Here is a 24,462-nt window from a genome sequence, read left to right as displayed (position 1 = left end):
GGTCACTGGCTTGAGCAAGAGGTCATTTGCTCTGCAATAGCATTCCCCTTTTCCCCATCAAGGCACATATAAAGCAGTCAATGAACAGCCAAAGAGCCACAATTAAGAATTGATGCTTCTCGCCCTGGCCGGTTGGCTCAGCAGTAGAGCGTCTGCCTGGCGTGCGGGGGACCTGGGTTCGATTCCCGGCCAGGGCACATAGAAGAAGCGCCCATTTGCTTCTCCACCCCCCCTTCCTCTCTGTCTCTCTCTTCCCCTCCCGCAGCCAAGGCTCCATTGGAGCAAAGATGGCCCGGGCGCTGGGGATGGCTCCTTGGCCTCTGCCCCAGGCGCTAGAGTGGTTCTGGTCGCGGCAGAGCGACGCCCCAGAGGGGCAGAGCATCGCCCCCTGGTGGGCAGAGCGCCCCCCCTGGTGGGTGTGCTGGGTGGATCCCAGTCGGGCGCATGCGGGAGTCTGTCTGACTGTCTCTCCCCGTTTCCAGCTTCAGAAAAATACAAAAAATAAATAAAATAAATAAATAAATAAATAAATAAATAAATAAATAAATAAAAAAAAAGAATTGATGCTTCTCATCTCTGTCCTTTCCTATCTGTCTGCACATATCTGTCCCCCTTTCTGCAGCATCGAAAAAAATAAGTCACAGAAGTAGAAGTGGGCTCAGGGCTTAGAGCCAAAAGAGGAACCCTGGAATCTTAGAAGAGAAACAGGCAAAGGTGAGTGGGGAGGCACAGACATGCTCCAGAGAGGAGAGTGTACCCGGGATGCATTAGTGAGAGTGGGGAGCAGGCATGGTCAGGGGAGGTTAGGGCGTTCAGGAGAGCAGTGCCCATTCTCATTGCTGTGGAATGTGTGGACGTCTGAGGGAGGACAGACAGGTGAAGACAGGAAAAAAATACAGTTTGTTCTCCCTGTAGGAGCACTTGTGGCTGACTCCAGTGAGGACGGACAGGAGATTGTGGCCTTTTCAGCATTTACAGGTCCTTCTGTCTGTGACTGAGGTGGAAGTGGATAGAGGGGCTGTGTAGACACCTGTGGAGGCACATTCTCAAAATGCAGACCTGACTCCTCAACATATTGTCACCTGAGAGAACAAGCAGGAGCTGGACCAGGACAGAATGGCTGCTTCTCAGGTAAGCGATGTGTCCTGGGCGAAGGCTGTGTTTGCTTTTCCTCCTAACTTCAGTTGATTTAGGACCTGCAACCTCTAATTCTTTACTAGTAGTATCCCTGCCTAGTGACGTTTCCATTTGCTTAGTTTTTAAAATTTTATTTATTGATTTTACATAGTAGATGGAAAGATGGAGGCAGAGAAAGCGGGGGGAGGAATGGGGAGCATCAGCTCGTTGAAGGGATTTCCCTTATGTGCCTTGACTGGGTCAGCCCTGGGTTTCAAATCAGCAACCTCAGCATGCTAGTTTGACGATTTATCGTCTGTACCACCACTGCCAGCCTCTTTCTCTTTTTCATTCTTTTTTTTTTAATGTTTATTTTATTGATTTTAGAGAGAGATGAGAACATTGATCTGTTCCTGTATGTTCCCTGGGCAAGCGACCTTGGGTCCAAGCTGGTGAGCTTTGCTCAAACCAGATGAGCCCATGCTCAAGCTGGTGACCTTAGGGTCCTCTGCATCCCAATCTGATGCTCTATCCACTGTGCCACCACCTGGTCAGGCGCAGTATACTTTTGTATGTTGATTTTATATCATTCGACTTGATCGTGTTGGTGTATAGTTGCTAATTTATTTTGGTGGAGTCTAGGGTTTTCTTCTTTCTTTCTTTCTTCTTCAGTGAGCGGAGGGAAGGCAAAGACAGACTCCCGCATGCCCCTGACTGGATATACCTGGCAAGCCCACCAGGAGGCCATGCTCTGCCCATCTGGGGTCCTTGCTCTGTTGTAACCAGAGCCATTTCTTAGCACCTGAGGCAGAGACCATGGAGCCATCCTCAGTGCCTAGTGCCAACTCGCTCCAATTGAGCCATGGCTGCAGGAGGCAAAGAGGGGTTAGTGAGAGGGCCTAGGGTGGAGAAGCAGATGGGCGCATCTCTTGTGTGTCCTGACAGGGAATTGAACCGGGACTGCCATACGTTGGACGAATGCTCTACCACTGAGCCAACTGGCCAGGGTGTTGGGTGTCCTATATACAGGGTCATATCATCTGGAAAAATGATAACGTTACTTGTTCTTTCCCATATTAATGCCTTTTCTTTCTTTCTCTTCCCTGATGCTCTGGCTAAAACTTCCAGCACTATGTTGAATAGGAGTGAAGAGACTGGCAGCCTTGTGTTGTTCCTGATTTTAGTGGAAAAGCTTTCAGTTTTTCTTCATTTAGTAGGAAATTAGCTGATGGTTTGTCATATATGGCCTTTATTATGTTGAGGTACTTCTATTCCAATTTTCTTGAGTGTTTTAAACATAAAGGGAAGTTGTATCTTACTGAATGGCATTTCTGCATCTGTTGATAGGATCATATGATTTTTCTTTGTTTTCTTGATGTGGTGTGTTATGTTAAACGACTTATGTATATTAAAACATCTTTGTGCTTCTGGAATGAATCCCACTTCATCAAAATGTATTATTTTTTTTATTTATTTTCAAGAGGAGAGAGAAAGTGAGAGAGAGAGAGAGTGAAGGAGAGAGAGAGAAAGAGAGAGAGAAAGGGGGGAGGAGCAGGAAGCTTCAACTCCCATATGTGCCTTAGACTAGGCAAGTACAGGGTATTGAACCGGTGACCTCAGCATTTCAGGTCTGTGCTTTATCCACTGCGCCACCACAAGTCAGGCCAATGTATTATTTTTTTAATGTGTTGTTGTATTCGAGTTGCTAGTATTTTGTTTAGGATTTTTGCATCAGTATTCATTAGAGATAATGGTCTGTTGTTTTCTGTTTATTTTTGTACTGTCTTGTCAGGTTTTGGTAACATGATATTGTTGACCACATAAAATGTGTTAAGGAGTAATGCTTCTGTTCTTTGGAGAACGAGATGCATAGGAACCAAATCTTTGACTGTTTGGTAGAATTCTCTAGTATAGTCATCTGGTTCTGGACTTTTATTTTTGGAAATCATGGTTTTTTGGGGGGAGGGGCTCGTAGACAGAAAGAGTAACAGATATGGAAAGACAGGAAGGGAGAGAGATAAGAAGCATCAGTTCTTTGTTGAGGCTTCTTCGTTGTTCATTGATTGCTTTCTTATATGTGCATTGATCAGGGGCACTAGAGCAGACCTAGTGACCCCTTGCTCAAGCCAGCGACTGTGGGATCATGTCTAGCAACTAGCATGAGAAAGTAACCCTATGCTTAAGCTTATCACCTCCTGATCAAGTTGGATGAGCCCACGCTCCAGCCAGTAACCTCAGGGATTCGAACCTGTGCCCTCTGCATCCCAGTCCAGCCTTCTATCCAATGTGCCACCGCTGTCGGGCTTTTGGGTGGTTTCTGATACTTGTTTTTAATTCCTCCTTCTTTATGGGTCTATTTAGGTTTTCTACTTGTGACTCAGTCTAGGAAGATGGTATTTGTAGGAATTTATCCATTTCATCTAGGTTGTTTAATTTGATGGCATAAAATTTGTTATGGTATTGTACTATGATCTTTTGTATATCTGATTTTTGAGGTAATTTCTCATCTTTCATTTTAGATTTGTTTACTATGAGTCATTTCTCTTTTTACCTTCATGAGTCTAGCCAATGGTTTCTCAATTATATTGATCTTTTATAAACTGAGCTGTTTGTTGTGTTTTTTCTATACATTTTCTATTCTGTATTTCTTTTAGTTCTGCTTTAATTGATACTAATTTACTTCTTCCGTTTTTTTTATTCTTTTCCTAGTTACTTAAGGTGTCATGTTACTTAAGGTTGTCTACTTGGGATCTTTTATGTTTCTTCATATGAGACTGTAATGATAGAAACGTTCCTGTTACATATACTTTATTTTTTTGTGTGTGACAGAGACAGAAAGAAGGATAGATAGGGACAGACAGACAGAAAGGGAGAGAGATGAGATGCATCGGTTCTTCGTTGCAGCCCCTTAGTTGTTCATTGATTGCTTTGTCATATGTGTCTGGACCAGGGAGCTACAACAGACCAAGTGACCCCTTGCTCAAGCCAGTGACCTTTGGTTCAAGCCAGTATCCATGCTCATACCAGATGACCCTGTTCTCAAGCCAGCAACCTCGGGGTTTTGAATATGGGTCCTCTGCGTCCCAGTCTGACGCTCTATCTGCTGTACCACCACCTGGTCAGGTCTCTTATTGCTACTTTTGCAGCATCCCTTAAATTTTCATGTCAAATTGTTGCTTTTTCTTTCTATATGTACCTTTTTCATGTGTGTGTGTGTGTGTGTGTGTGAGAGAGAGAGAGAGAGACAGAGAAAGACAGGGTCAAATAGGGACAGACAGAAAGGAAAGGAGAGAGATGAGAAGCATCAATTCTCTGTTGTTACTTAGTTGTTCATTGATTGCTTTCTCATATGTGCCTTGATGCAGAGCTACAGCAGAGCAAGTGACCCGTTCCTCTAGCCAGTGATTTTTGGGCAGAAGCCTGTGACTGACTATAGGGTCGTGTCTATGATCCCATCAGTGCTCAAGTCAGCAAACCCCCACTCAAGCTGGCAACCTTGGAGTTTGAAACCTGGGTTGTCTGCGTCCCAGTTCAAATCTCTTATCTACTGCACTACCACCTGGTCACACCTTGTATTGTTCTTTCTGATAGAGGCAGTCAGTTCTTCTAGATCTCTCTTTTTTTTTTTTATTTTTTATTCATGAATCTTCTCTGTGTAGCATCTCTAGTTGCCTGTTTTCGGTGTTACTTATTCTCTTTTTTTTCTGGCCTGTTTTATTAACTAAACTTGCTACCTTATTTTTCAGTTCATGTATTGAGTTCTTCATCTCTGGTTCTTTTTGAAAGTTCAAATCTCTTTTATGAAGTACTGTTTTTGTTCATTAATTTGTTTCTCAGCTCAATAAAGAGCTTATCATTGTTTTCATGGAAATTATTGAGTTTTTTTATAACATCAGTTTTAAATTCTCTTTTATGTCCTGGGTTTCCATGTAGTTGAGATTTCTTTATGGAGATTTTTAATTACTTATCTGAATTACGTCTCTTTCTTGTGTGTCCATGGTATTTGATTTTTTCTACCTTGATGGCATTTGAGAGTGATATTGTTAAGAACTCTAACAAGAAACAACTAAAAAATGGGAAATAATAACTGAAAAAAAATTCATGAAAAATATAAAAATTATATATACAATGATAAGTATAATGAAAAACCACAGGAAAGGAGGAGAAGCTTAGAAAAGGAAAAAAGAAATCACAAAGAAAAATAATAAAATATAAAAGTTTAAGATAATAAAATTTAAAAGAGAAAGAGAAGAAAAGAATAAGAGAAATGAAAGTAAATAAAATGGGGAAAAGAAATAAAAGGAAAATTTTTTTTCAGGTTTTTGTGGTTACTACTTTTGTTCCAATACGTGTTTCTCTACTGCAAGTTTTGGCTCTGAGATTCTTGGGAAGATCTTCCCTGAGACCTCATTGTTAATGATGCAGGCAGGGTCGCAGTCATGGGTGGATGTGGCATGTAGTGAGGGTTTTACAGCTTCAGGTTTATAACTTTATGGTTTTGTGGCTTTAATGTCCTAGCAGTGGCAATTTGATGTCTCTTGGAGCTCCTCCCCACATGTCAAGAAACCAGGAGACCCAATGTGGAGTAGCTCTATTTCTCAGTGGAGAGAGTGGCTCTGGAGAGCTAGCTGTGGGTTCTGCCACTGCCATTCTTCCTACCCACGAGGTGAGCGAGTTGGCACCTGAGAGGCTGGGGCGCTGCACTTTGTTTTGTTGCAGAGTGTGGAGGGCAGGCAAACCACGGGAATTGTGGCCAGGACCCTGAGCTCAGCCCGTCCCCTCACTCCCCCTTAGTTCAGCACCTCCTCTGCCCCTCAGCCTCTCCGCTCCTCCTATCTGAAGGAGGCTCAGGCACTGTGGGCTTGATTCTTCATGGTAAATAAGACCAAGGCAGCATGGCCCTTCCTCTTCCCCACAGAGCAGCAAAAAAAAAGAAAAAACCTGGTCAGGTGGTTTCTCTCCTCTTCAGAGCTGAGCATGAGTGCGTTTTATCTTCTGCCCCCTTTTCAACCCACCACACCTTCAGTCCATTTGGTATGGAGATCTTTCAGGTGCACTGTGAGCCCAGCTGGGGTTATTTCACTGTGTTGTAGTTGTTCAATTTGTTGAAATTTCAGTTGGAGTTATCAGGGTTATCTCTCATGTCGCCATTACTCACTAATCACTTTCCCCTTTGTAACATCAACTGGAAGGACAACTGTGTCCATCATTCTTATAAGGATGGATCAGAGGCTCAAGCATCAGTAAGAAGGGAAAGGAGGCTTTAGTTTCATGTGGCTCTAGCATCACCTCTGTAGGCCAGGATTAAGAAAATGTACCTTCTACAGGTTAGAATAACTGAGGAAGTTCTGACAGAGAAGAGCAGCTAGAAGAGACCTGCTCACTAGATTGCTGAGAATGTCTTTATTTTAAGGGAGTGTTAAAGAACAGAACGTGGAGGGTGCATATGGATGGGTAGTTGCAAAAATTACTGTTTTTATGATTATTTCCAAATTTCATTATTTATTTTGTGTTCCTACGATGTCATAACAGAGTTCTCGATGAATGTGTATAAAAATTTTCAAAGAAATTAGAGACAACGAATCAGTTGCTTTAAAATGTTTTCTATTATTATGGATGTTCTTCTTGCTTCTGTGTTTATTAAAAACGAGTATTACCTGACCCGGTGGTGGCACAGTAGATAGAGCATTGGACTGGGACACAGAGGACCCTGTTCAAATCCCCAATGTCACCAGCTTGAGCATGCGATCATAAACATGACCCCATGGTGTCTTGCTTAAAGACAAAGTTCTCTGGTTCGAAGCCCAAGGTTGCTGGCTTGCCCCATGGAGTAAGCGGGGGTCACTCGTTCTGCTGTAGTTTTCCCCTACTCTCGACAATGCACATATGAGAAAGCAGTCAATGAAAAAGTAAGGAGATGGAACTAAGAACAGATGTTTCTCGTCTCTTTTCCTGGTGATCCCTGTCTCTCTCTCTCTCTCTCTCTCTCTCTCTCTCTCTGTCTCTTTCTATCACACACAAAAAAAATAATAAGTATTATTCACAAGTGATTCGTGAAACTACAGAATCACAATATCTTTCATTTTATTTTCTATCATTTTATTTTTAAGATTTTTATTAATTCATTTTAAAGAGGAGAGATCGACCAAGACAGTATAAGTAGGAAGAGAGAAGGAGCAGAAAGCATGAACTCCAATATGTGCCTTGATTAGGGAAGCCTAGGGTTTTGAACCAGCAACCTCAGTGTTCCAGGTTGACACTTTTTCCTCTGCACCAGCACAGGTCAGGCTCTATCACTTTCAAACTGTACCTAGTTCTGTGTATAATGTGTTAACGTTATTTGAGCTATTTTTTCTTCTTGCTTAAGTTTATATTATTACCTGACCTGTAGTGGCACAGTGGATAAAATGTCAATCTGGAATGCTGTAGTCGCCAGTTCGGAACCCCGGGCTTGCCTGGTCAAGGCACATATGGGAGTTGATGCTTTCTGCTTCTCCCCCTTATCTCTATCTCTCTCTGTCTCTTTTCTGTCTCTCTTCTCTAAAAAATGAATAAATAAATAAATAAATAATGATAAAAAGTTTATTATCTGTTATAGAAACTTCTATAGATGTTTACAAGTTTTCCTAGCAGTATGGGCTAGTCTTTGTACAATTTTTTGAAAAATTATAGATTACATTTGAAGTAAAACTCAAGGTCCATCATTCACTGTATTGTTTGTTCCACAAAGCAGTTTCACAGCAAGGGAAGAAATATCTTGTTCTAAGATTACGTATAATAAATTTTTAGTTGCTATGAATCCTAATCCTTGAGATCAAGAAATTCCATTAAAATTTTAGATCAAAGTCATGTATGCATTTTCCTTTGTGTTTTCTTTCTCTGTGCTTTTCAGGAGTGTGGCACGTGGACTGGAGACATTAGTGTCACCGGTAAAAAGAGAGTTTGGTAGATGTGTAGAAACACAGGCCCCATCTCAACATCTGATTGAGAATGAGCAATTTTAGAAAACAGGAGTTCACTGTTGTCCATGTCAAAAGTGAAGAAGTACTTACACTGCCAAGTTGCTGTGACTTTTTCACCTGACAAATATACACAACTCATCATGACTGATACAAATACAGCACTGACAAATCCACATGCCTGTGTTAATGCCTTAATTCTGTTGATAAATTTTTGAGAGAGAGAGAGGGAAATGCCATAAACCTGCTGTTTTGCTTCTTAATAATTAATTGGTTGATTTCTTGAATATGCCTTGACCAGGAATTGAACCTGCCACATTGGTATATCAGGAGAAAGCCCCTGGTGTGGGTGAAAGAGAATATTTTCCTACCAGGTCACGGTGATGCCATACAGTGGTACCTTGAGATACGAGTTTAGATTGTTCTATAACCAAGCTTGTAAGTCAGTCAACTCGTATATGAAACAAATTTCTCCCATTTAAAATAACTGAAATAGATTTAATTCATTCCAGCCCTGTGAAACATTCCCAAATCATCCCAAATTATGAAAAAAGACATGTTTTTAATTAAGAAACACACATTATACATTATAAATGCATAACAAAATATATGAAATAAAAGAAAAAAGTGTTATTTAGTACTGTATTCTAACCTTGGACACAGACGAGTGCGGCTAATGGAGGTGAATGGTGGAGGAGGAGGGAGGGAGGAAGGGATGCAGGCACTGTAGACACAAAAACTAAAACTGCACTTTCTTAACACTAAATGTAAACTAATACTGCATTTTCTTTACTTTAAACAGAACTAAAACTTTACTTAAAATGAAACCACAAAAACTTAATTGTAAAAAAATGCACTTTTTTAACTTTAAACTTAACCTAAGCTTAACGTTATGTATATTTCATTTAATCATCACCTGTTTTTGCCTTTTGGCTGTACTTTCAGTACTTTCACTTGCAGGACTTTTGAATAAAAATCTATCCAAAGAGGTTTGCTTTTGCCTTCCTTTTAAAATGGTACAGAAATGTGACAAACAAGTGTCATTAAGAAGTGCTGAAGCATGACCAGTTGAAACTTTTTCTGGGTGTTTCTTTTCAATGAAACTTGAAAGCTTCTCCCACATTGCCAGCATGTCTTTAATTTCTCTTGTAGAAATCACTTCCTCTGACTCTACCTCCTCCTCACTACTAATCTGCTGCAGAAGCTCCGTATGTTGCATCATCTGTAGCTCCTTCAACTCCTCAGTTGAGAGTTCCTCCTCATGTTCCTGGATGAACTCATTTACGTCACCCTCATCTACCTCCAGACCCATAGACTTTCCAAGGGACACAATCTCCTCCAACGCTTCTACCTCGGTCTCGGTCTCTGGTTCGAATCCTTCAAAGTCCTTGTTTGCAACAACATCAGGCCATAACTTTTTTCATGCCGAGTGAAAGGTTCTTGTAACCTCTTGCCATGCCAAGTCAATAATGCATAAACATATCATGATGTAGTGATCTTTCTAAAAGTCTTGAAGGGTTAGAATTGTATTCTCAGTCACCTCAAAGCAGCTGAGGAGTACATCACACGTTTTGCTGTGCTTATTGCAAAGGAAGGCTACATCCCCCAACAGGTGTTGAACTGTGATGAAACAGAATTGTTTTAGAAAAAAATGCCCCGGAGGACTTTCATCAAAGAAGCGGCGAAACAAGTGCTTACAGTGTAAAGCTTTTTTTTTTTTTTTTTTTTTTTTACAGAGGCAGAGATAGACAGGGACAGACAGACAGGAACAGAGAGAGATGAGAAGCATCAATCATTAGTTTTTCGTTGCGCGTTGCGACTTCTTAGTTGTTCATTGATTGCTTTCTCATATGTACCTTGACCGTGGGCCTTCAGCAGACCGAGTAACCCCTTGCTGGAGCCAGCGACCTTGGGTCCAAGCTGGTGAGCTTTCTGCTCAAGCCAGATGAGCCCGCGCTCAAGCTGGCGACCTCGGGGTCTCGAACCTGGGTCCTTCCGCATCCCAGTCCAAGGCTCTATCCACTGCGCCACCGCCTGGTCAGGCAAGTGTGAAGCTTTTTAAAGTTGGAAATGACTTGCTGATCCATAGGTTGCAAGATTGAAGTCGTGTTGGGTGGGAGGTAGAGGACTTTCACGAATTTGAACTCATCAAGAATGTCTTCTTCAAGACCAGGTTGGTGGGCTGGAGCATTATCAAGGATTAGTAATGCTTTCATTGGGAGTTTAGTTTCTTGAAGATATTTCTTCACTGTCGGACCAAAGATAAAATTTACCTATTCAGTAAAAAACTGCCACGTAACCCATCCCCTAGCATTGGCGTGCCACATAACCTGCAGGTTTTTTTTAAGACTTGTGAGTCTTAAAGGTTCGAGGATTTTCGCAATGATACACTAGCAGTGGCTTTACTTTATGGTCACTGCTAGCATTTCCACACAATGCAAGGATCAAATGGTCCTTCATGGGTTTATGGCCTGGCAGCTTCTTCTCCTCTGCAGTGATGAAAGTCCTCTGGGGCATTTTTTCTAAAACAATCCTGTTTCATCACAGTTCAACACCTGTTGAATGTAGCCTTCCTTTGCAATAAGCACAGCAAAACGTGTGATGTACTCCTCAGCTGCCTTAAAGTCAGCACTCACAGCTTCATCATGCCTCACCACCGAGTGGACGCCAGATCTCTTTTTGAAATTTACAAACCAGCTGTGACTTGCCTTAAATGTATCTTCTGCTGCCTCTTTTGAGATTGATGGTTCTTTCTTTTTCAAATCGCCATAAATAATATGTGCCTTTTCGCATATTACAGTCTCTGTCACTGTATCTCCTGCCAACTTTTTCTCTTTCACCCACACCAGCAGAAGCTTTTTCATTTCTTCATGGATATTTGTCCTTAATTGGGACAAAATTATAGTTCCTTTCACTGGATTGTACTTTTGATGGCATCCTTTTGTTTAAGGATGGTACAAATTGTAGATGTATTGCGGTCATACAGCCTTGCCAGTTCAATCACTCGTACACCACACATTCATTTTTTCTATTATTTCTTGCTTTACTTCTATGGACATCATTCTCTTCTTCTTCTCGCCACTGTCCTTTACACTCATGTTCTTCGACCCCATGGTAGCACACAAAAAAAGTTAGTAAAAAATACAAAAATGATGGAAGAATGAGTACAGCGCACAAGATTCGGCTTGATTCTGCAGGTATCACGTGAAACAATGAGATGCTGGTGTTGTTCTGCCGATTATGGACCTGTGTACCAATGTGCCAACTAGTGGCAGCTTCCTGAATCACAACTCATATGGGAATTTTGCTTGGATCTCGAACAAAAATATGGACCGAGTCGCAGCTCATATCTTAAAAAATTTGTATGTTGGTTTGCTTGTATTTCAAGATACCACTGTAATTTTAAAATTCATCTTGTAAAGTTAAGTCTATGTAGTGGATTTATGGAAATGTGTAATCCTTATTACTCAGTGTTAGAAAATAAGTTAGAGAATATTACTGTGTGAAAGATTAAGAAAACAAAAGATAAAACACTTTTTGCAAAAGAATATTGCTGCCTGACAAGGTATTGGCACAGTAGATAAGACACTGACCTGGGACACTGAGGACCCAGATTCAAAGCCACAACATCAGTGACTTCAACCCAGGGTCCCCCGATTGAGCGTTGGTTTATAGACATTACCCCGTTGTTGCTGTCAGGATCTCAAAGGTTTTTGGCTTAAGCAATGAGTCACTGTCTCAGCTAGAGCCACCTGGTCAAAGTACAGATCAGAAGGCAGTGAATGAACAACTAAAAGTCCCACAGCTTGAGTTGATGCTTCTCATTTCTCTCAAACCAGTTTGTGTGACCCTCTTTCTCACACCCACTCAGGAAAAATATATATTGCTGGGTAAAAATGATCTTACTGAATTATTTTCTCTTAGGACAAAACCACTTCTAACTCTGTTTCCATGTTGGATGGCATTGTGAACTGAGACCGTGGAACTTTGTTAATGCGTTTCTTCTTCCAGAAACCATTGACCTTCAGGAATGTGACCTTCAGGGATGTGACTGTAGATTTCTCTCGGGAGGAGTGGGAATGCCTGAACCCAGCTCAGCGGAAACTGTACACGGATGTGATGTTGGAGAACTACAGGAACCTGGTCTCCCTGGGTGAGGACGACTTCCTTCCTGAGTTTCTTCTCTACCAGCAGCTTTTTCTTCTGTTCTCTAGGGTGAACATCACGTAGGAGCTTCTGCCTTGCAGGGTAGATTTTACAGTTCTCCCATCAGGGACCAAATATGGGGGTTTGGTGGTGTAGAAACAAAGGCTTCATGATGCATATTGATTAGAACTCAGTGTATGAAAACTTATGTGGTGTCTATAATGATTAAAATGCTATCAGAAAACACGTATTTTGGAAAGCTATTTTTTAGAACATTGTAATATTGTATCATGTCTTCTTACCTGGGCACAAAATGAATTAGAAATTGGAGCTGGGAAGGAAAATGACAGTATCCTTCCATTGAGATAAGTGGGAGGAGGAAGCAGATGAGGCACGTAAGAGATCTAAATGTAATGGTGGAAGCCAGACCTTACAGTGTGGTTGGGAAGCTGCTGCAGTGGAAAGGGCTGTGAGAGGCCCAGGTGTATTCTGGTTGCTGTCAGAGAGGGACAGCTTGTCTCCAACATGTCCCATGTTCCCACATCCTCTCAGGACTCTGCTTTTGCTCTAGTGACCTCTGTCATCACATTAGCAGGGCGGCCAAGTCTTCCCCGTGGACTGAGGGCTGCCATGATGATTCTTCTTCCATAGCTTTGGGCATCACAGAAAACCTGTGTATGTACCCGAGAAATTACATTATAAGCTATTTTCTCACTTGTAGTTTGTTTTTTTTTGTTTTTACAGGGACAGATAGAGAGTCAGAGAGAGGGGTAGACAGACAGGAACAGAGAGAGATGAGAAGCATCAATCTTCAGTTTTTTGTTATGACACCTTAGTTGTTCATTGATTGCTTTCTTATATGTGCCTTGACCGTGGGCCTTCAGCAGACCGAGTAACCCTTGCTCGAGCCAGCGACCTTGGGTCCAAGCTTGTGAGCTTTTTGCTGAAGCCAGATAAGCCCATGCTCAAGCTGGCGACCTCAGGGTCTCTAACCTGGGTCTTCGCATCCCAGTCCCACACTCTATCTACTGCGCCACCTCCTGGTCAGGCTCATTTGTAGTTTTTGATGGAAGTGGTTGAGATCTTCAGATTGGATCCAGAAATTTCAGGAATTCTGGGCACGATGCCATGTTTTCAGAATTATTTCCTTACCTCCCTCCCTGTCTGCCTCCCTCCCTCCTTTCCTTCCTTCTTTTCTTCCTTTATTCATTCCTTCCTTCCTTCCTTCCTTCCTTCCTTCCTTCCTTCCTTCCTTCCTTCCTTCCTTCCTTCCTTCCCCTTCCTTCCTTCCTTCCTTCCTTCCTTCCTTCCTTCCTTCCTTCCTTCCTTCCTTCCTTCCTTCCTTTATTTCTTCCTCTTTTTTCCCTCCTCCCTCCCTTTCTCCCTTCCTTTCCTTTTCTTTCTTTCAACAGAGAGAGATAGACAGAAAGAGAGAGACATAAGAAGCATTATTTCTTTTTTGCTGCACTTGTTCATTGAATACTTTCATTTATGTGCCTTGATCTGGGGCTATAGCAGAGTCAGTGACCCCTTGCTCAAGCTAGCAACCCTGGGTCATGTCTATGATTCCATGCCCAAGCCAGCAATCCCGTGCTCAAGTTGTTGAGCCACTTTCGATTGGGTACCTTTGGGTTTTGAACACGAGTCCTCTGTGTCCCCATTCAACATTCTGTGCTCTGTTCCACTGCCACATCAGGCCAGATTTATCATTTTGAATATAATGGAGGATTCCCACAAGACTGTACAGAGTGAAGACTTAATGATTTCATTACAACATAAAGCATCTCCCCAAAGTGTGAAGATCTAATTCTGTTTTAATTCAAAATGTTCTTTTGCTTAGTATGGATTATCGTTACAAATTTCTGGTCTGGTCCCTGGCCCTTTGTCTCAGTGGGAGAGTGTTCGCTTGGAATATAGATGTCCTGGGTTCGATTCCACTCAGGACATACAGGGGAAGTGACCATCTGCTTTTCCTCTTTACACTTCTCTGTTTTCCTCGGTCTCTTTCACTTTTTCTCCCTATTCCCCCTGAAATCATGTCTCATTTGTTTCCAGTTTGTTATCCCTGGGTGCCTACGATGGCTCTGTGGTGTCTCCACCTCAAGCACTAAAAACAGCTCAGTTGTGACCATTGCCCTGGGTGGATAAAACAACAGCTCCAGGCAAGGGTTTTCCTGTGCATCACATCGAGGTGCATGCATGAATCTCTCTACCCTCCTTTAACTTGGAACAAAATAAAAATATATTTCCAGTCTGTTATTTTTAATTTTTAACATTAGAATAATTTCATGTCTCTATGTATCTCATGGAGTCCTTCAATAGTTGCTGCCACAGGTGACCTTAGATTATTGCACAGTAGGTGGGAAAGTGTCCATTGTTACCTGCTTTCATTATCACTGTCATTCTGTCATTCTTTCTTGCACAGTTGGGAGCTGCCCAGGACTCTGACTTTCTCTGTTTTTACTTTTTGATTAGATTTTTGTCATTTTTTGACTTTTGAATTCACAACTGCTTTTATAACATGCAGAATTGTTCTCCTTTGGTAAGAAGTGGGATACAGCATTATTGGACAGTTCATATTTAGGAAGTAGCTTTGTTCCTTAATTCAAGTTTATTTCAGGAAAAAGCAATGATGAGGTTTTTCGTTTGTCAGCATGTTTTTTTATTATGATGTGCTTAATCTGAAATATTTAAAGATTAGTCTGTCCATATTTTACAACTTTCTAATGCTTTCTTTATTTAGAAAAAATGGTGTTTTTTTTTAGGTGGATTATGGCCTACACATTTTTATATCATTAGGTGAAATACAGTAAGCCAGAAAAAATTTCTCATGTCACTTAAATATCTTTATTATAATTATACTTGATAGTTATTTTTGAATGATTTAAATATATTGTCTAAAAATTTTTCTATACAATGTCATGATGAAAACTTTTGCTGTTTGAGGGTACACTCAGTTATAAATTATGGTTAATATAAAAGGATTTTTGATCACTGGAACATTTATTTTTCAAAATTTGACATTAATTTTCTTGATTTGCATTTTATTTTTTATTCAGTACTATTTTGTACTAGTTTCAGATGTACAGGAGAGTGGTTAGACCCTAATATACTTTATAAAATCTGACAGTATTCCCCATGATATTTCAGGGACCCAGCGTGGATAATACAGTATTATTTACTATACTTTCCATGCTGCACTTTATATCCCACAACCACATTCTGTTACTACCAGTGTATTCTTCTAAAGTGTTTCAACTTTTTTTTTTTTTTAAGATTTTATTTATTCATTTTAGAGAGAGGCCAAGAGAGAGAAGGGAGGGAGGAGCAGAAAGCATCAACTCCCATATGTGCCTTTACCAGGCAAGCCCAGGGTTTTGAACTGGCAACCTCAGCATTCCAGGTCAATGCTTTTACCCACTGCACCACCACAGGTCAGGCTAAAGTGTTTCAACTTTTTGACCCAGTCTTCCAACTCCTCTGCCCTCTGACAGCCATCATTCTGTTCACTATATCTGTGAGTCTCTTTCTGGTTGTTTATTCATGTATATTGTTCTTTAGATTCCAAATATAATTGACATTATATGGTATATGTGTTTTTCTGCCAGTCTTATTTCACTTAGCACAATACCTTCTATGTGTGCTATGCTTCTGCAAATGCTTTGGTTTCATTCTTTATCATCATCCATTGATTTCTTAACATGTCTATTTTTATTCATGATTGTTTTATTTTACAATGACCCTGATTCTCTTTTCTTCATTTGAAAATGACCCTCCCTCCCTTTTTTTTAACTGAGAGTGAGAGAATGCAAGGGAGATGACACACATCAACTCCTAATTGAGTCACTTTTTAATTTGTTGTTCAGTGACTATTTGTTATGTGTGCCTTGATGGGGGTTTTCAGCTGAGGCAGTGACCACTTACTCAAGCTGGCAACTTTGGGATCAAGTTAGTAACCATGGAATAATGAGAATCCCATGCTCAAGCTGGTAACCTTGATACTAATTTTCCTTTTTTATTTTGTATATTTTTTTAGTGAGAGAAAGAGGGACAGCAGAAAGGGAGACAGATGAAAAGCATCAACTCATAGTTGGGACATCTTAGTTGTTTATTGATTGCTTTCTTACATGTACCCAGGAGTCATCTGAGACACTGACTCCTTGATCAAGCCAGTGACTTTGGCCTTCAAGCCAACAACCCTTGTGCTTAAGCCAGTGATCCCACTGTTAAACTGGTGTGCCTACACTTGAGCCAGCAACCTTATGGTTTTGGACCTGGGTCCTCAACATCTCAGCTGTCATATTTACTGTGCCATTACTTGGTCAGGCCTGCTGTCTTTGCTCTTAAACTTTTGAGCCTACGCTAAAAAGGTAAATGAGATGCTCTGGCCAGAGACCTCAGGGATTGAGACCTGGTACCTCAGCATCTCAGGCTGTCACTCTGTCCACCCCACCACTACCGGTCATGCTTTTTATGTTTTCGATATCTGTCATCAGTACTGCAGTCTCTGTGTGCTTGAACAATTACTCGCTTTTTAAAAATTGGACTTTACCGTACATTCCGCATGTACTGCCATTCTCTTGGCACTCTCTCATGCAAAACAGAAATCTTTCGGAAGCAGTGAAGCATCCAGTTCATTGAGCATACAGTACTGTCTTTTCTATGTTTCTTGAGAAGAAACTGGTAATTGGGAAATTTCTTTTATCACTGTTGTGTGCTTGAGTGTTTCAGCAGATATTGTTAATAATGGAAGTAAGTTTTTATTCCTCTTTGATGTGACTTTTTTCATTGTTACCTTTCTTGGTCTTGCTTTGAATTCTTAACCTGCCTTTGATGTACTTAAAATGTAATTTTGTCAATACTTGCTGGTATGACCATTTACCTTGTGTCATAACTATGAATATTTATTTTGTATCTTTCAGCTGTGCCATCTGAAGACAACCAGACCTTGTTACAAAATCCAGGGATAGCAAATTTCTTCTCTAAAACAGTACTGGTAAGACATGGAAAATGTGGTTTTGGTAATGTAAACTTAATGGAAGCCTCAGAAATTTTGGAAGAGTGGTGAGAAGAAAGGATATTAATATGGACAGAACTAACCTGCTGCAAATGATTTTTGTTATTTATATATTTTGAGAGAGATGGAGAGATGGAGACAGTGCCAGAAACATTGATCTCTTTCTGAATATGCCCTGATGTGGGATTGAACCAGAGACCTTTACATACTGGGATGACAATGAAACCAATGGATGGTTTTGGCCATGGTGGGACCATTATAATCATTAATTATTTAAGTATTTATTTCACTCTGGCCTGTTAAGCACTCAGTTGGTTAAAAGTGTCATACTGAAACAACAAGGTTGTGGATTTAATTGCTGGTAAGGCCACACAGGAGAAGCAGCCATTGAGTGGTCAACAGGGTTGGGCAAAAAATGAATTCTTCCCTTCTTGTTCCTCTCTCTATCCTTGTGTCTTTCTGTCTCTCTGAAAATAAAAAACAAACTGAGTTCTGCCTCAATAGGTCGGTTAGTTGGAGACTTGTCATGGAGCACAGACATTGTTCATCTGATTCCCTTGTCAAGACTCATACAGGAGCAGCTCAATTTTCCTGTCTATATATCCCTTCCTTTCTCAAAAAAACAAAAAAAAAACAAAGAAAACTTATTGCATTGATTATATCAAAAGAGAAAAAATGGAGACAGGAACATAAATCTGTTCCTATATGTGTCCTAGCTGAGAATCAAACCAGCAACCTCTGTGCTTCAGGATGATGCTCCCAAACAACTGAGCTATCTGGTCAGGGCAGGACTATTATCTGTGTTTAAGTCTTTGTTTTCTAAATAGGTAAAAAATATTATACATTTGTTAAGCTCCCTCTTTAAGTCAACTAGATTTCCTATCAGTTAGTTTCTAAAAATGCAGATTTGCTCTGGCTGGTTTCCTTGGTGGTAGAGTGACCAAGAGTGTGGATGTCCCAGGTTTGATTACAGGAAAGGCAAGCATCTGCTTCTTTACCCATTCCGCTGTTGCTTCTCTTTCTCTCTCTTCCACTCCCACAACCATGGCTGGATTGGTCAAGTAAGATGGCCTTGGGCACTGAGAATGGCTCTGTGGTCTCTTCGTCAGGCACTAAAAAATTGGCTCCGTTACTGAGTAATACAGCACCATCCCCACATGGACAGAACATTGCCCCTTGTTGGGCTTGTCAGGCTGATTCCCATCAGGGTGCATGTGGGACTCTCTCTCTGCTTCCTCCGCTTCCAATAACATAAAATAAAATAAAATGAAAATTATTTTAAAAAATGAAAATCAAAACTATTGTTAGCCTGACCTGAGGTGGCGCAGTGGATAAAGAGTTGACCTAGAAATGCTGAGGTGGCCAGTTCAAAACCCTGGGCCTGCCTGGTCAAGGCACATATGGGAGTTGATGCTTCCTGCTTCTCTTCTCTCTCTCTCTCTCACCCTCTTTCTCTCTTCTAAAATGAATACAAAAAATTTGAAAACAAACCAAAAAACCTAATCATTATTATTACATATTTTGGAAAAAATAATGAAAAGCTACAAACTTATGTAATCTTTGGAGTAAATTATTATTGGAGTTGATTTTCAAATGTTTTTAATTTCAATGTCTATAACATTAATTTTGGAGCAAATTTTGTACAGTCAACATGGTTCAATACATATAACAGAGTAGTTATTTGGGAATTAGTGTATATGTTAAATAAAATTATACCTTTCACTAAAAGCATATCTATCTTTTGACGATTACCAGAGTACACATAATGAAGACAGAAGTTATCAATGCAATAAACATTGGAAAAACTTTAAACAAGAATCAGTTCGTAATCAAAGTGAGAAAACTCCATTTCCAGAGAACCATTATGAACAAGGAAAAGTGTTTGATCAGAGAGCACCTGCTAATCATCAAGTTATTCATGTTGTGGAGACAACAAATGAACAAAGTAAACGTGTCAAGTCTTTTAAGCAATCTTCAAGTCATTCAGAAGATGAGAATATTCATACTAAGGAGGAAGCTTACACTTATAATTTATGTACCAGAGCTTGCAGTAAAACATTCAATGTAAATATACTTAAGAAAGCACATAGTGGGGAAAAACTTGATAAATTTGAAAAATCTGGAAAGACAGTTTATTTGCATTCATGTCTTAATTTACATGAGAGAAATATTCATGCCAAAGAGAGACCTCACAAATGCAGACAGCTTGACAAAGCCTTTAGCCATTCCTCAACTCTTACTAGACATCAAAGAAATCACACAGGAGAGAAACCTTACAAATGCAGACAATGTGCCAAAGCCTTTAGTAGTTCATCAAGTCTTACAAAACATCAAAAAATTCATACTGGACCGAGTTCTTATAAATGTTTAGATTGTGGCAAAACCTTTATCCAAAAGTCAAAGCTTACTGTACATCAAAGAATTCACACGGGAGAGAAACCATACAAATGTGAAAAATGTGGCAAAGCCTTTAACCAATCCTCAACTCTTACTAACCATCAGAGAATTCACATGGAAGAGAAGCCATACAAATGTAGAGAATGTGACAATGCCTTTAAGATTTCCTCAGCTGTTATTATACATCAACGAAGTCACACAGGAGAGAAACCATACAAATGTAGACAATGTGGCAAAGCTTTTACTCAACCCTCAAACCTTACCATACATCAAAGAATTCATACTGGAGAGAAACCATACAAATGCAGACAATGTGGCAAAGCCTTTACCCAAGCTTCAACTCTTACTACACATCAAAGAAGTCACACGGGAGAGAAACCATACAAATGTAAAGAATGTGGGAAAGCTTTCAGCAATTCCTCAACTTTTAATAACCATAAGAGAATTCATACTGGAGAGAGGTCTTATAAATGTTTAGAATGTGGCCAAACCTTTATCCGAAAATCAAAGCTTACTGTACATCAAAGAATTCACACGGGAGAGAAACCATACAATTGTAGAGAATGTGGCAAAGCTTTTAGCCGTTCCTATACTCTTACTGCACATCAGAGAATTCATACTGGAGAGAGGTCTCATAAATGTTTAGAATGTGGCAAAGCCTTTAGCTGTTCCTCAACTCTAACTATACATCAAAGAACTCACACAGGAGATAAGCCGTACAAATGCAGACAATGTGGCAAAGGCTTTAGGCAATCCTCAGCTCTTACAAAACATCAAAGAATTCATAATGGAGAGAGGTTTCATAAATGTTTAGAATGTGGCAAAGCCTTTAGCTGTCCCTCAACTCTTAGTATACATCAAGGAACTCACATAGAAGAGGAACCATAGAAGTGCAGACAATGTAGCAAATCTTTTACTCAACTTTCAAGTCTTATTAAACATCAAAGAAGTCACACAGGACTGAAACTATAGAAATGCAGCAAAACTGGTTAAGCCTTTAATTTCTCACCTCTTACTAAACATCAAAGTCACAAAGGAGAAATCATACAATTTAGATAATGTGGCAAAGCCTTGAGCTTTTTCTGAACTATTAAGCATCAGAGAATGATGGGAGATCCTATAAATGTTTAAAATGTGGTAAAACCGTTATCTGGAAGTTAAGTCTTACTGTACATCAAAGAATTCATATGGAAAAGACTATACAAATGTAGAGTATGTGGGAAACTTTTAGAATGTCATCTTTAACTAATAATCTGAGAATTCAAACTGTAGATAAGCTTTACAAATAAACAATGTGGCAAAACCTTTGACCACTCCTGAAACCGAACTCATCACCAAAGGGTTCAAACTGGTCTGAAACTTTACATTTGTAGGAAATTGAAGGTATTTGCTCGGCAGGGGAATCTTACTAAAGATTAAAGAATTAATTCTCAAGAGAAGCCTTACCAATATGGAAGTTTGGCAAAACTTTAAATGACTGATCTCATCTTCCTTAACAAGAGAATACATATAAGAGAGGCAACTTGCAAATGTGTAATATGCGATGAAGTTTTTTACCTGTGCTCAAAACTTGCTCAACATTGCAGAATTCATGATGAAGACAAACAGTAAAAATGTCAGTGATTTGCCACAACATTTAACCTTTCTTCAGGCCCTATTGAGCATCAAACCTTCAAATGTAATTTATGTTTCAAAGTTTTTGTCCTTATCCATATCCTACTCACATTTGCTAAGACTGGAAAGAAGAGTAGCAGACATAAAACAGGAGAGCTTTACACAGTATGGTTACCTTGCTCAACGCCTATGTGAACAAAATTTCTCACCTCAGGGCTTTCACAATGTATCGCCCTTGGATAAGTTCTCTGCGTAACTTACAATACCTCACTTTTTTGGCTTATTTTTAACAATCTAAATTTAGGTTGAAATCCACGAGGAGCCTGCACATGGATTCTATTAAAGTCACGTGCTCTCAGTCTTGCTACTCTCTTCTGGCATTCTGCCATGGCCTCCATGCAGAAAAAGTCATGCTGGCTTTTTCCGCCAGGGCTTGTGAGTTAAAAGCTTGTCTGTTTCTATCTCCATTGTGATCTCCCGTGTAACTGCTGCTCACCCTTCAATATTACCGCTCTCTGTTTCATAAATTTTGCTAATTGAAAAAAATTGAGTCTAGTATAATTAGAGAGTTCTTTTTAACTTCTGATCTTATATATATTATTTCACTTATCTGTTTCCTGATCAAGCCCACTCAAATTTACATGGTTTGATAAACTAAAATACAATATGTGCATTAATAATCTGAAGATGTACAAATGAAAGGACAAGAAAACTGTGTGTTCACATCTTCAGTAGAATAGGGACATAAGGCATCAATATGTAATTTTAAAAGAGCTGATAAGTTACTAGCCAAGTAGACAATTCTGGGGATTTTAATGTGAATGATTTTCTGTACTTTTGTATTTTTCCTTTTTTCCCTTAAAACTCATAAATCTTGATTATAGAAAGTCACAATGTAATTATTATTAATATAAAACCTACCGTAATATTTCTTTTTTCATTGGTCATGATATGTTAATAACATAATCTGTTCAGATTTTAAGAATGGTTTCTGTGGAATGTAGTGGCATACAGAAATCACCTGGAAAATGCAGGTAATTTCACAGAGATCACACAAAGCTTCATTTTTGTTTAGTATATTACATTTTTCTATTGGAGAATAATGCTAGTATATTAATGTTATAAAGTTATTCTCACTTTTTGTAAATGATGTCATTCAAATGTGGATGAAAAATATATAAATGTGTAAATTTGAACTCAATTGAACATGAACAATAAAGGTCACAAAAATGGTTGCAGGAATGACTGTCATTTACTCAGGGTGGGATAAAACTTTCTGCTGCAGTTTTCCCTGAATCCTGAATAATGATCTTAAGAAAGATTTCACTGAAGCCAAGGAGGATGTTCTTACTACTTGATTGTCAGCCTAAGTTAATTATTTCAGAATGAGGTGATCTTTCTTCCTAGAAGCTGTGCATGAAGGACTGTCATGTAATAATCTTCAGCCTCAGATTTTTTATAAATATACATAAGGACCCTGGCCAGTTGTCTCAGCGGTAGAGCATCGGCCTGGCATGTGGAAGTCCTGGGTTCGATTCAGGGCATACAGGAGAAGCGCCCATCTGCTTCTTCAGCCCTCCTCTTTTCTCTCTGCCTCTTGTTTCAAACCAGCACTGCTAGTAATTCCAGGTCCTGAGTGGGAGTGGTGTGGAATTAAGAAAATATACTTTAAAAATAAAATGATGGGTTCAGAAGGGCTCTACAAAGCTGCTAATAAAAACAGAGCACGCTTGAAAACCGCTCCCTCCTTTATTTATAGGGCAAAGTGAGGCCATTAGCAAATCAGAGGTTTCTGGTCACGGTTCCAAGGCAACCCAAGAATTTTACCAAGTGCAGAAAACCCCCACCATACATAACATCTTAAATACACAAAACAAAGGATAGAAGAAACTTGCTTCTCATCTTTCTGGGGTCATGGGGGGTAGTATGAGCATAAACAATCTAGCATTACAGCTATCATGGAGGTGTGGGGAAGGGCTTAGCCTTTTGCAATTTGATCAGGCAAGCAAGGTGGGGGTTGGGCAGACTGTCAGCCTACAGCCAGTTCCCCACTCCTCTGTCCCCCCTAAATCTAAACTGCAAAAACCCAGTTGGCTTTTTGGTCCCAAACATATCCCCCTTTTCTTTTTTTTTTACTTTAATTCCTGTGCTGTGATTGATGCTCAACTGATTTCCAATGTTCTGATTTGGAGGCAGACTGGAAAAATATGAAATAAACACAATTAAAATAGCCACTAGTAACAAATGCCAAAGCAAGTGTCTTAATACAGTGAAGGGATTAAAGCCTTTTAGATTTTCAAGCAAATTCTTAGCTAATACAGCAGGATCTAAAATAAAATCTTTGCAGTTTTGACTGTCCTTCATATGTTAATGTAATTCAACAAATCCATGTTGACACCATCACCGCTCCACATTATCTGTAAATGAAACCCAACCCCACTTCAGTCTGAGAACTGTCCCTAGGAGCAGGAGTCACATTCATATAAAGTCTGCATGGCACTGGAACTGTTGCCACATTTCCACACTCTGCAGCTAGCGTCCAAGTCCCAATGACCACTGCTTCTAGCACATTAAACTTTTGTCTCAAACTTAATATCAATACTGGATTTCTGGAAATGATTCAGGTAGACTTGAAGGGCCATCTGCAGCGTGTGCAGAGATGGAGCTTTTGTTTTCTTTAACCTGGAGAGATGAAACCAGGGGGCCTTTCCCTGGTGTTTGCAGCTCTGTGGTGGTGAGAACCTTGGGATACACTATGCTGGGGATACAGGTAAATTCATAACAGAAGTGTGCAAAGGAGAGAGGTTCTGAATTTGGAGAGTATCTCCTAGCCTAAAATAGGCATGAGGCATTGAGGCAGTAGAAAAGAGTGTGTAAAGGAGACCCTATGTATTAAACAAGGCAGTGAATTTGTGAAAAATGGGAAGGAAAATAAGACCCTCAACACACACCAGAGATTTTCTAGAGATGAGCATAACCTGAATATTCAGGCAAGGCAGATTAAGTGGCCCTCTTGTCTATAAGAAATGAGATAGGCTTATCTGCTACTTGGATGATTACCCTAAGTTTGTCCACAGTGACGTGAGATGAGGCCAACAGCCCTGGGCATTTTCAGTCTTCAGTGGCAAATCCCAGCAGGCTCGGCAAGGTTAGGTCAGAGGTGACTGGGGTAGAGCTGGAAGAGACTGAACCCTCCCTTCGAAGAGCGGGAGG

At 40.0% G+C, this 24,462-nt stretch overlaps 3 protein-coding genes across 3 annotated transcripts in view; 2 read left to right on the top strand and 1 right to left on the bottom strand.

Moving 5' to 3' along the window:
* Positions 1–24,462, bottom strand: part of LOC136331912 (zinc finger protein 420-like) — a 320,698-nt gene that overhangs the window by 50,919 nt on the left and 245,317 nt on the right.
* Positions 1–24,462, top strand: part of LOC136331895 (zinc finger protein 737-like) — a 122,511-nt gene that overhangs the window by 2,496 nt on the left and 95,553 nt on the right. The window contains exon 2 of the mRNA XM_066271060.1: positions 916–1,131. Within this exon, the coding sequence (XP_066127157.1) occupies positions 1,117–1,131 (15 nt within the window). The 5' untranslated portion in view covers positions 916–1,116. The remainder of the gene's footprint in view (positions 1–915; positions 1,132–24,462) is intronic.
* On the top strand, positions 1,117–22,483 carry LOC136331897 (zinc finger protein 737-like). Its single transcript, XM_066271065.1, has 5 exons — positions 1,117–1,131; positions 5,635–5,782; positions 12,087–12,228; positions 17,144–17,217; positions 18,994–22,483. Exons 2-5 carry the CDS (start codon positions 5,648–5,650, stop codon positions 20,521–20,523), a joined length of 1,881 nt encoding a protein of 626 aa, XP_066127162.1. The 5' UTR covers positions 1,117–1,131; positions 5,635–5,647; the 3' UTR covers positions 20,524–22,483.

Source organism: Saccopteryx bilineata, chromosome 3 (assembly GCF_036850765.1).
Source record: "Saccopteryx bilineata isolate mSacBil1 chromosome 3, mSacBil1_pri_phased_curated, whole genome shotgun sequence".
NCBI lineage: Eukaryota > Metazoa > Chordata > Mammalia > Chiroptera > Emballonuridae > Saccopteryx > Saccopteryx bilineata.
The sequence above is the reverse complement of the archived record's forward strand: the minus strand, read 5'-3'. Positions and strand labels throughout refer to the sequence as shown.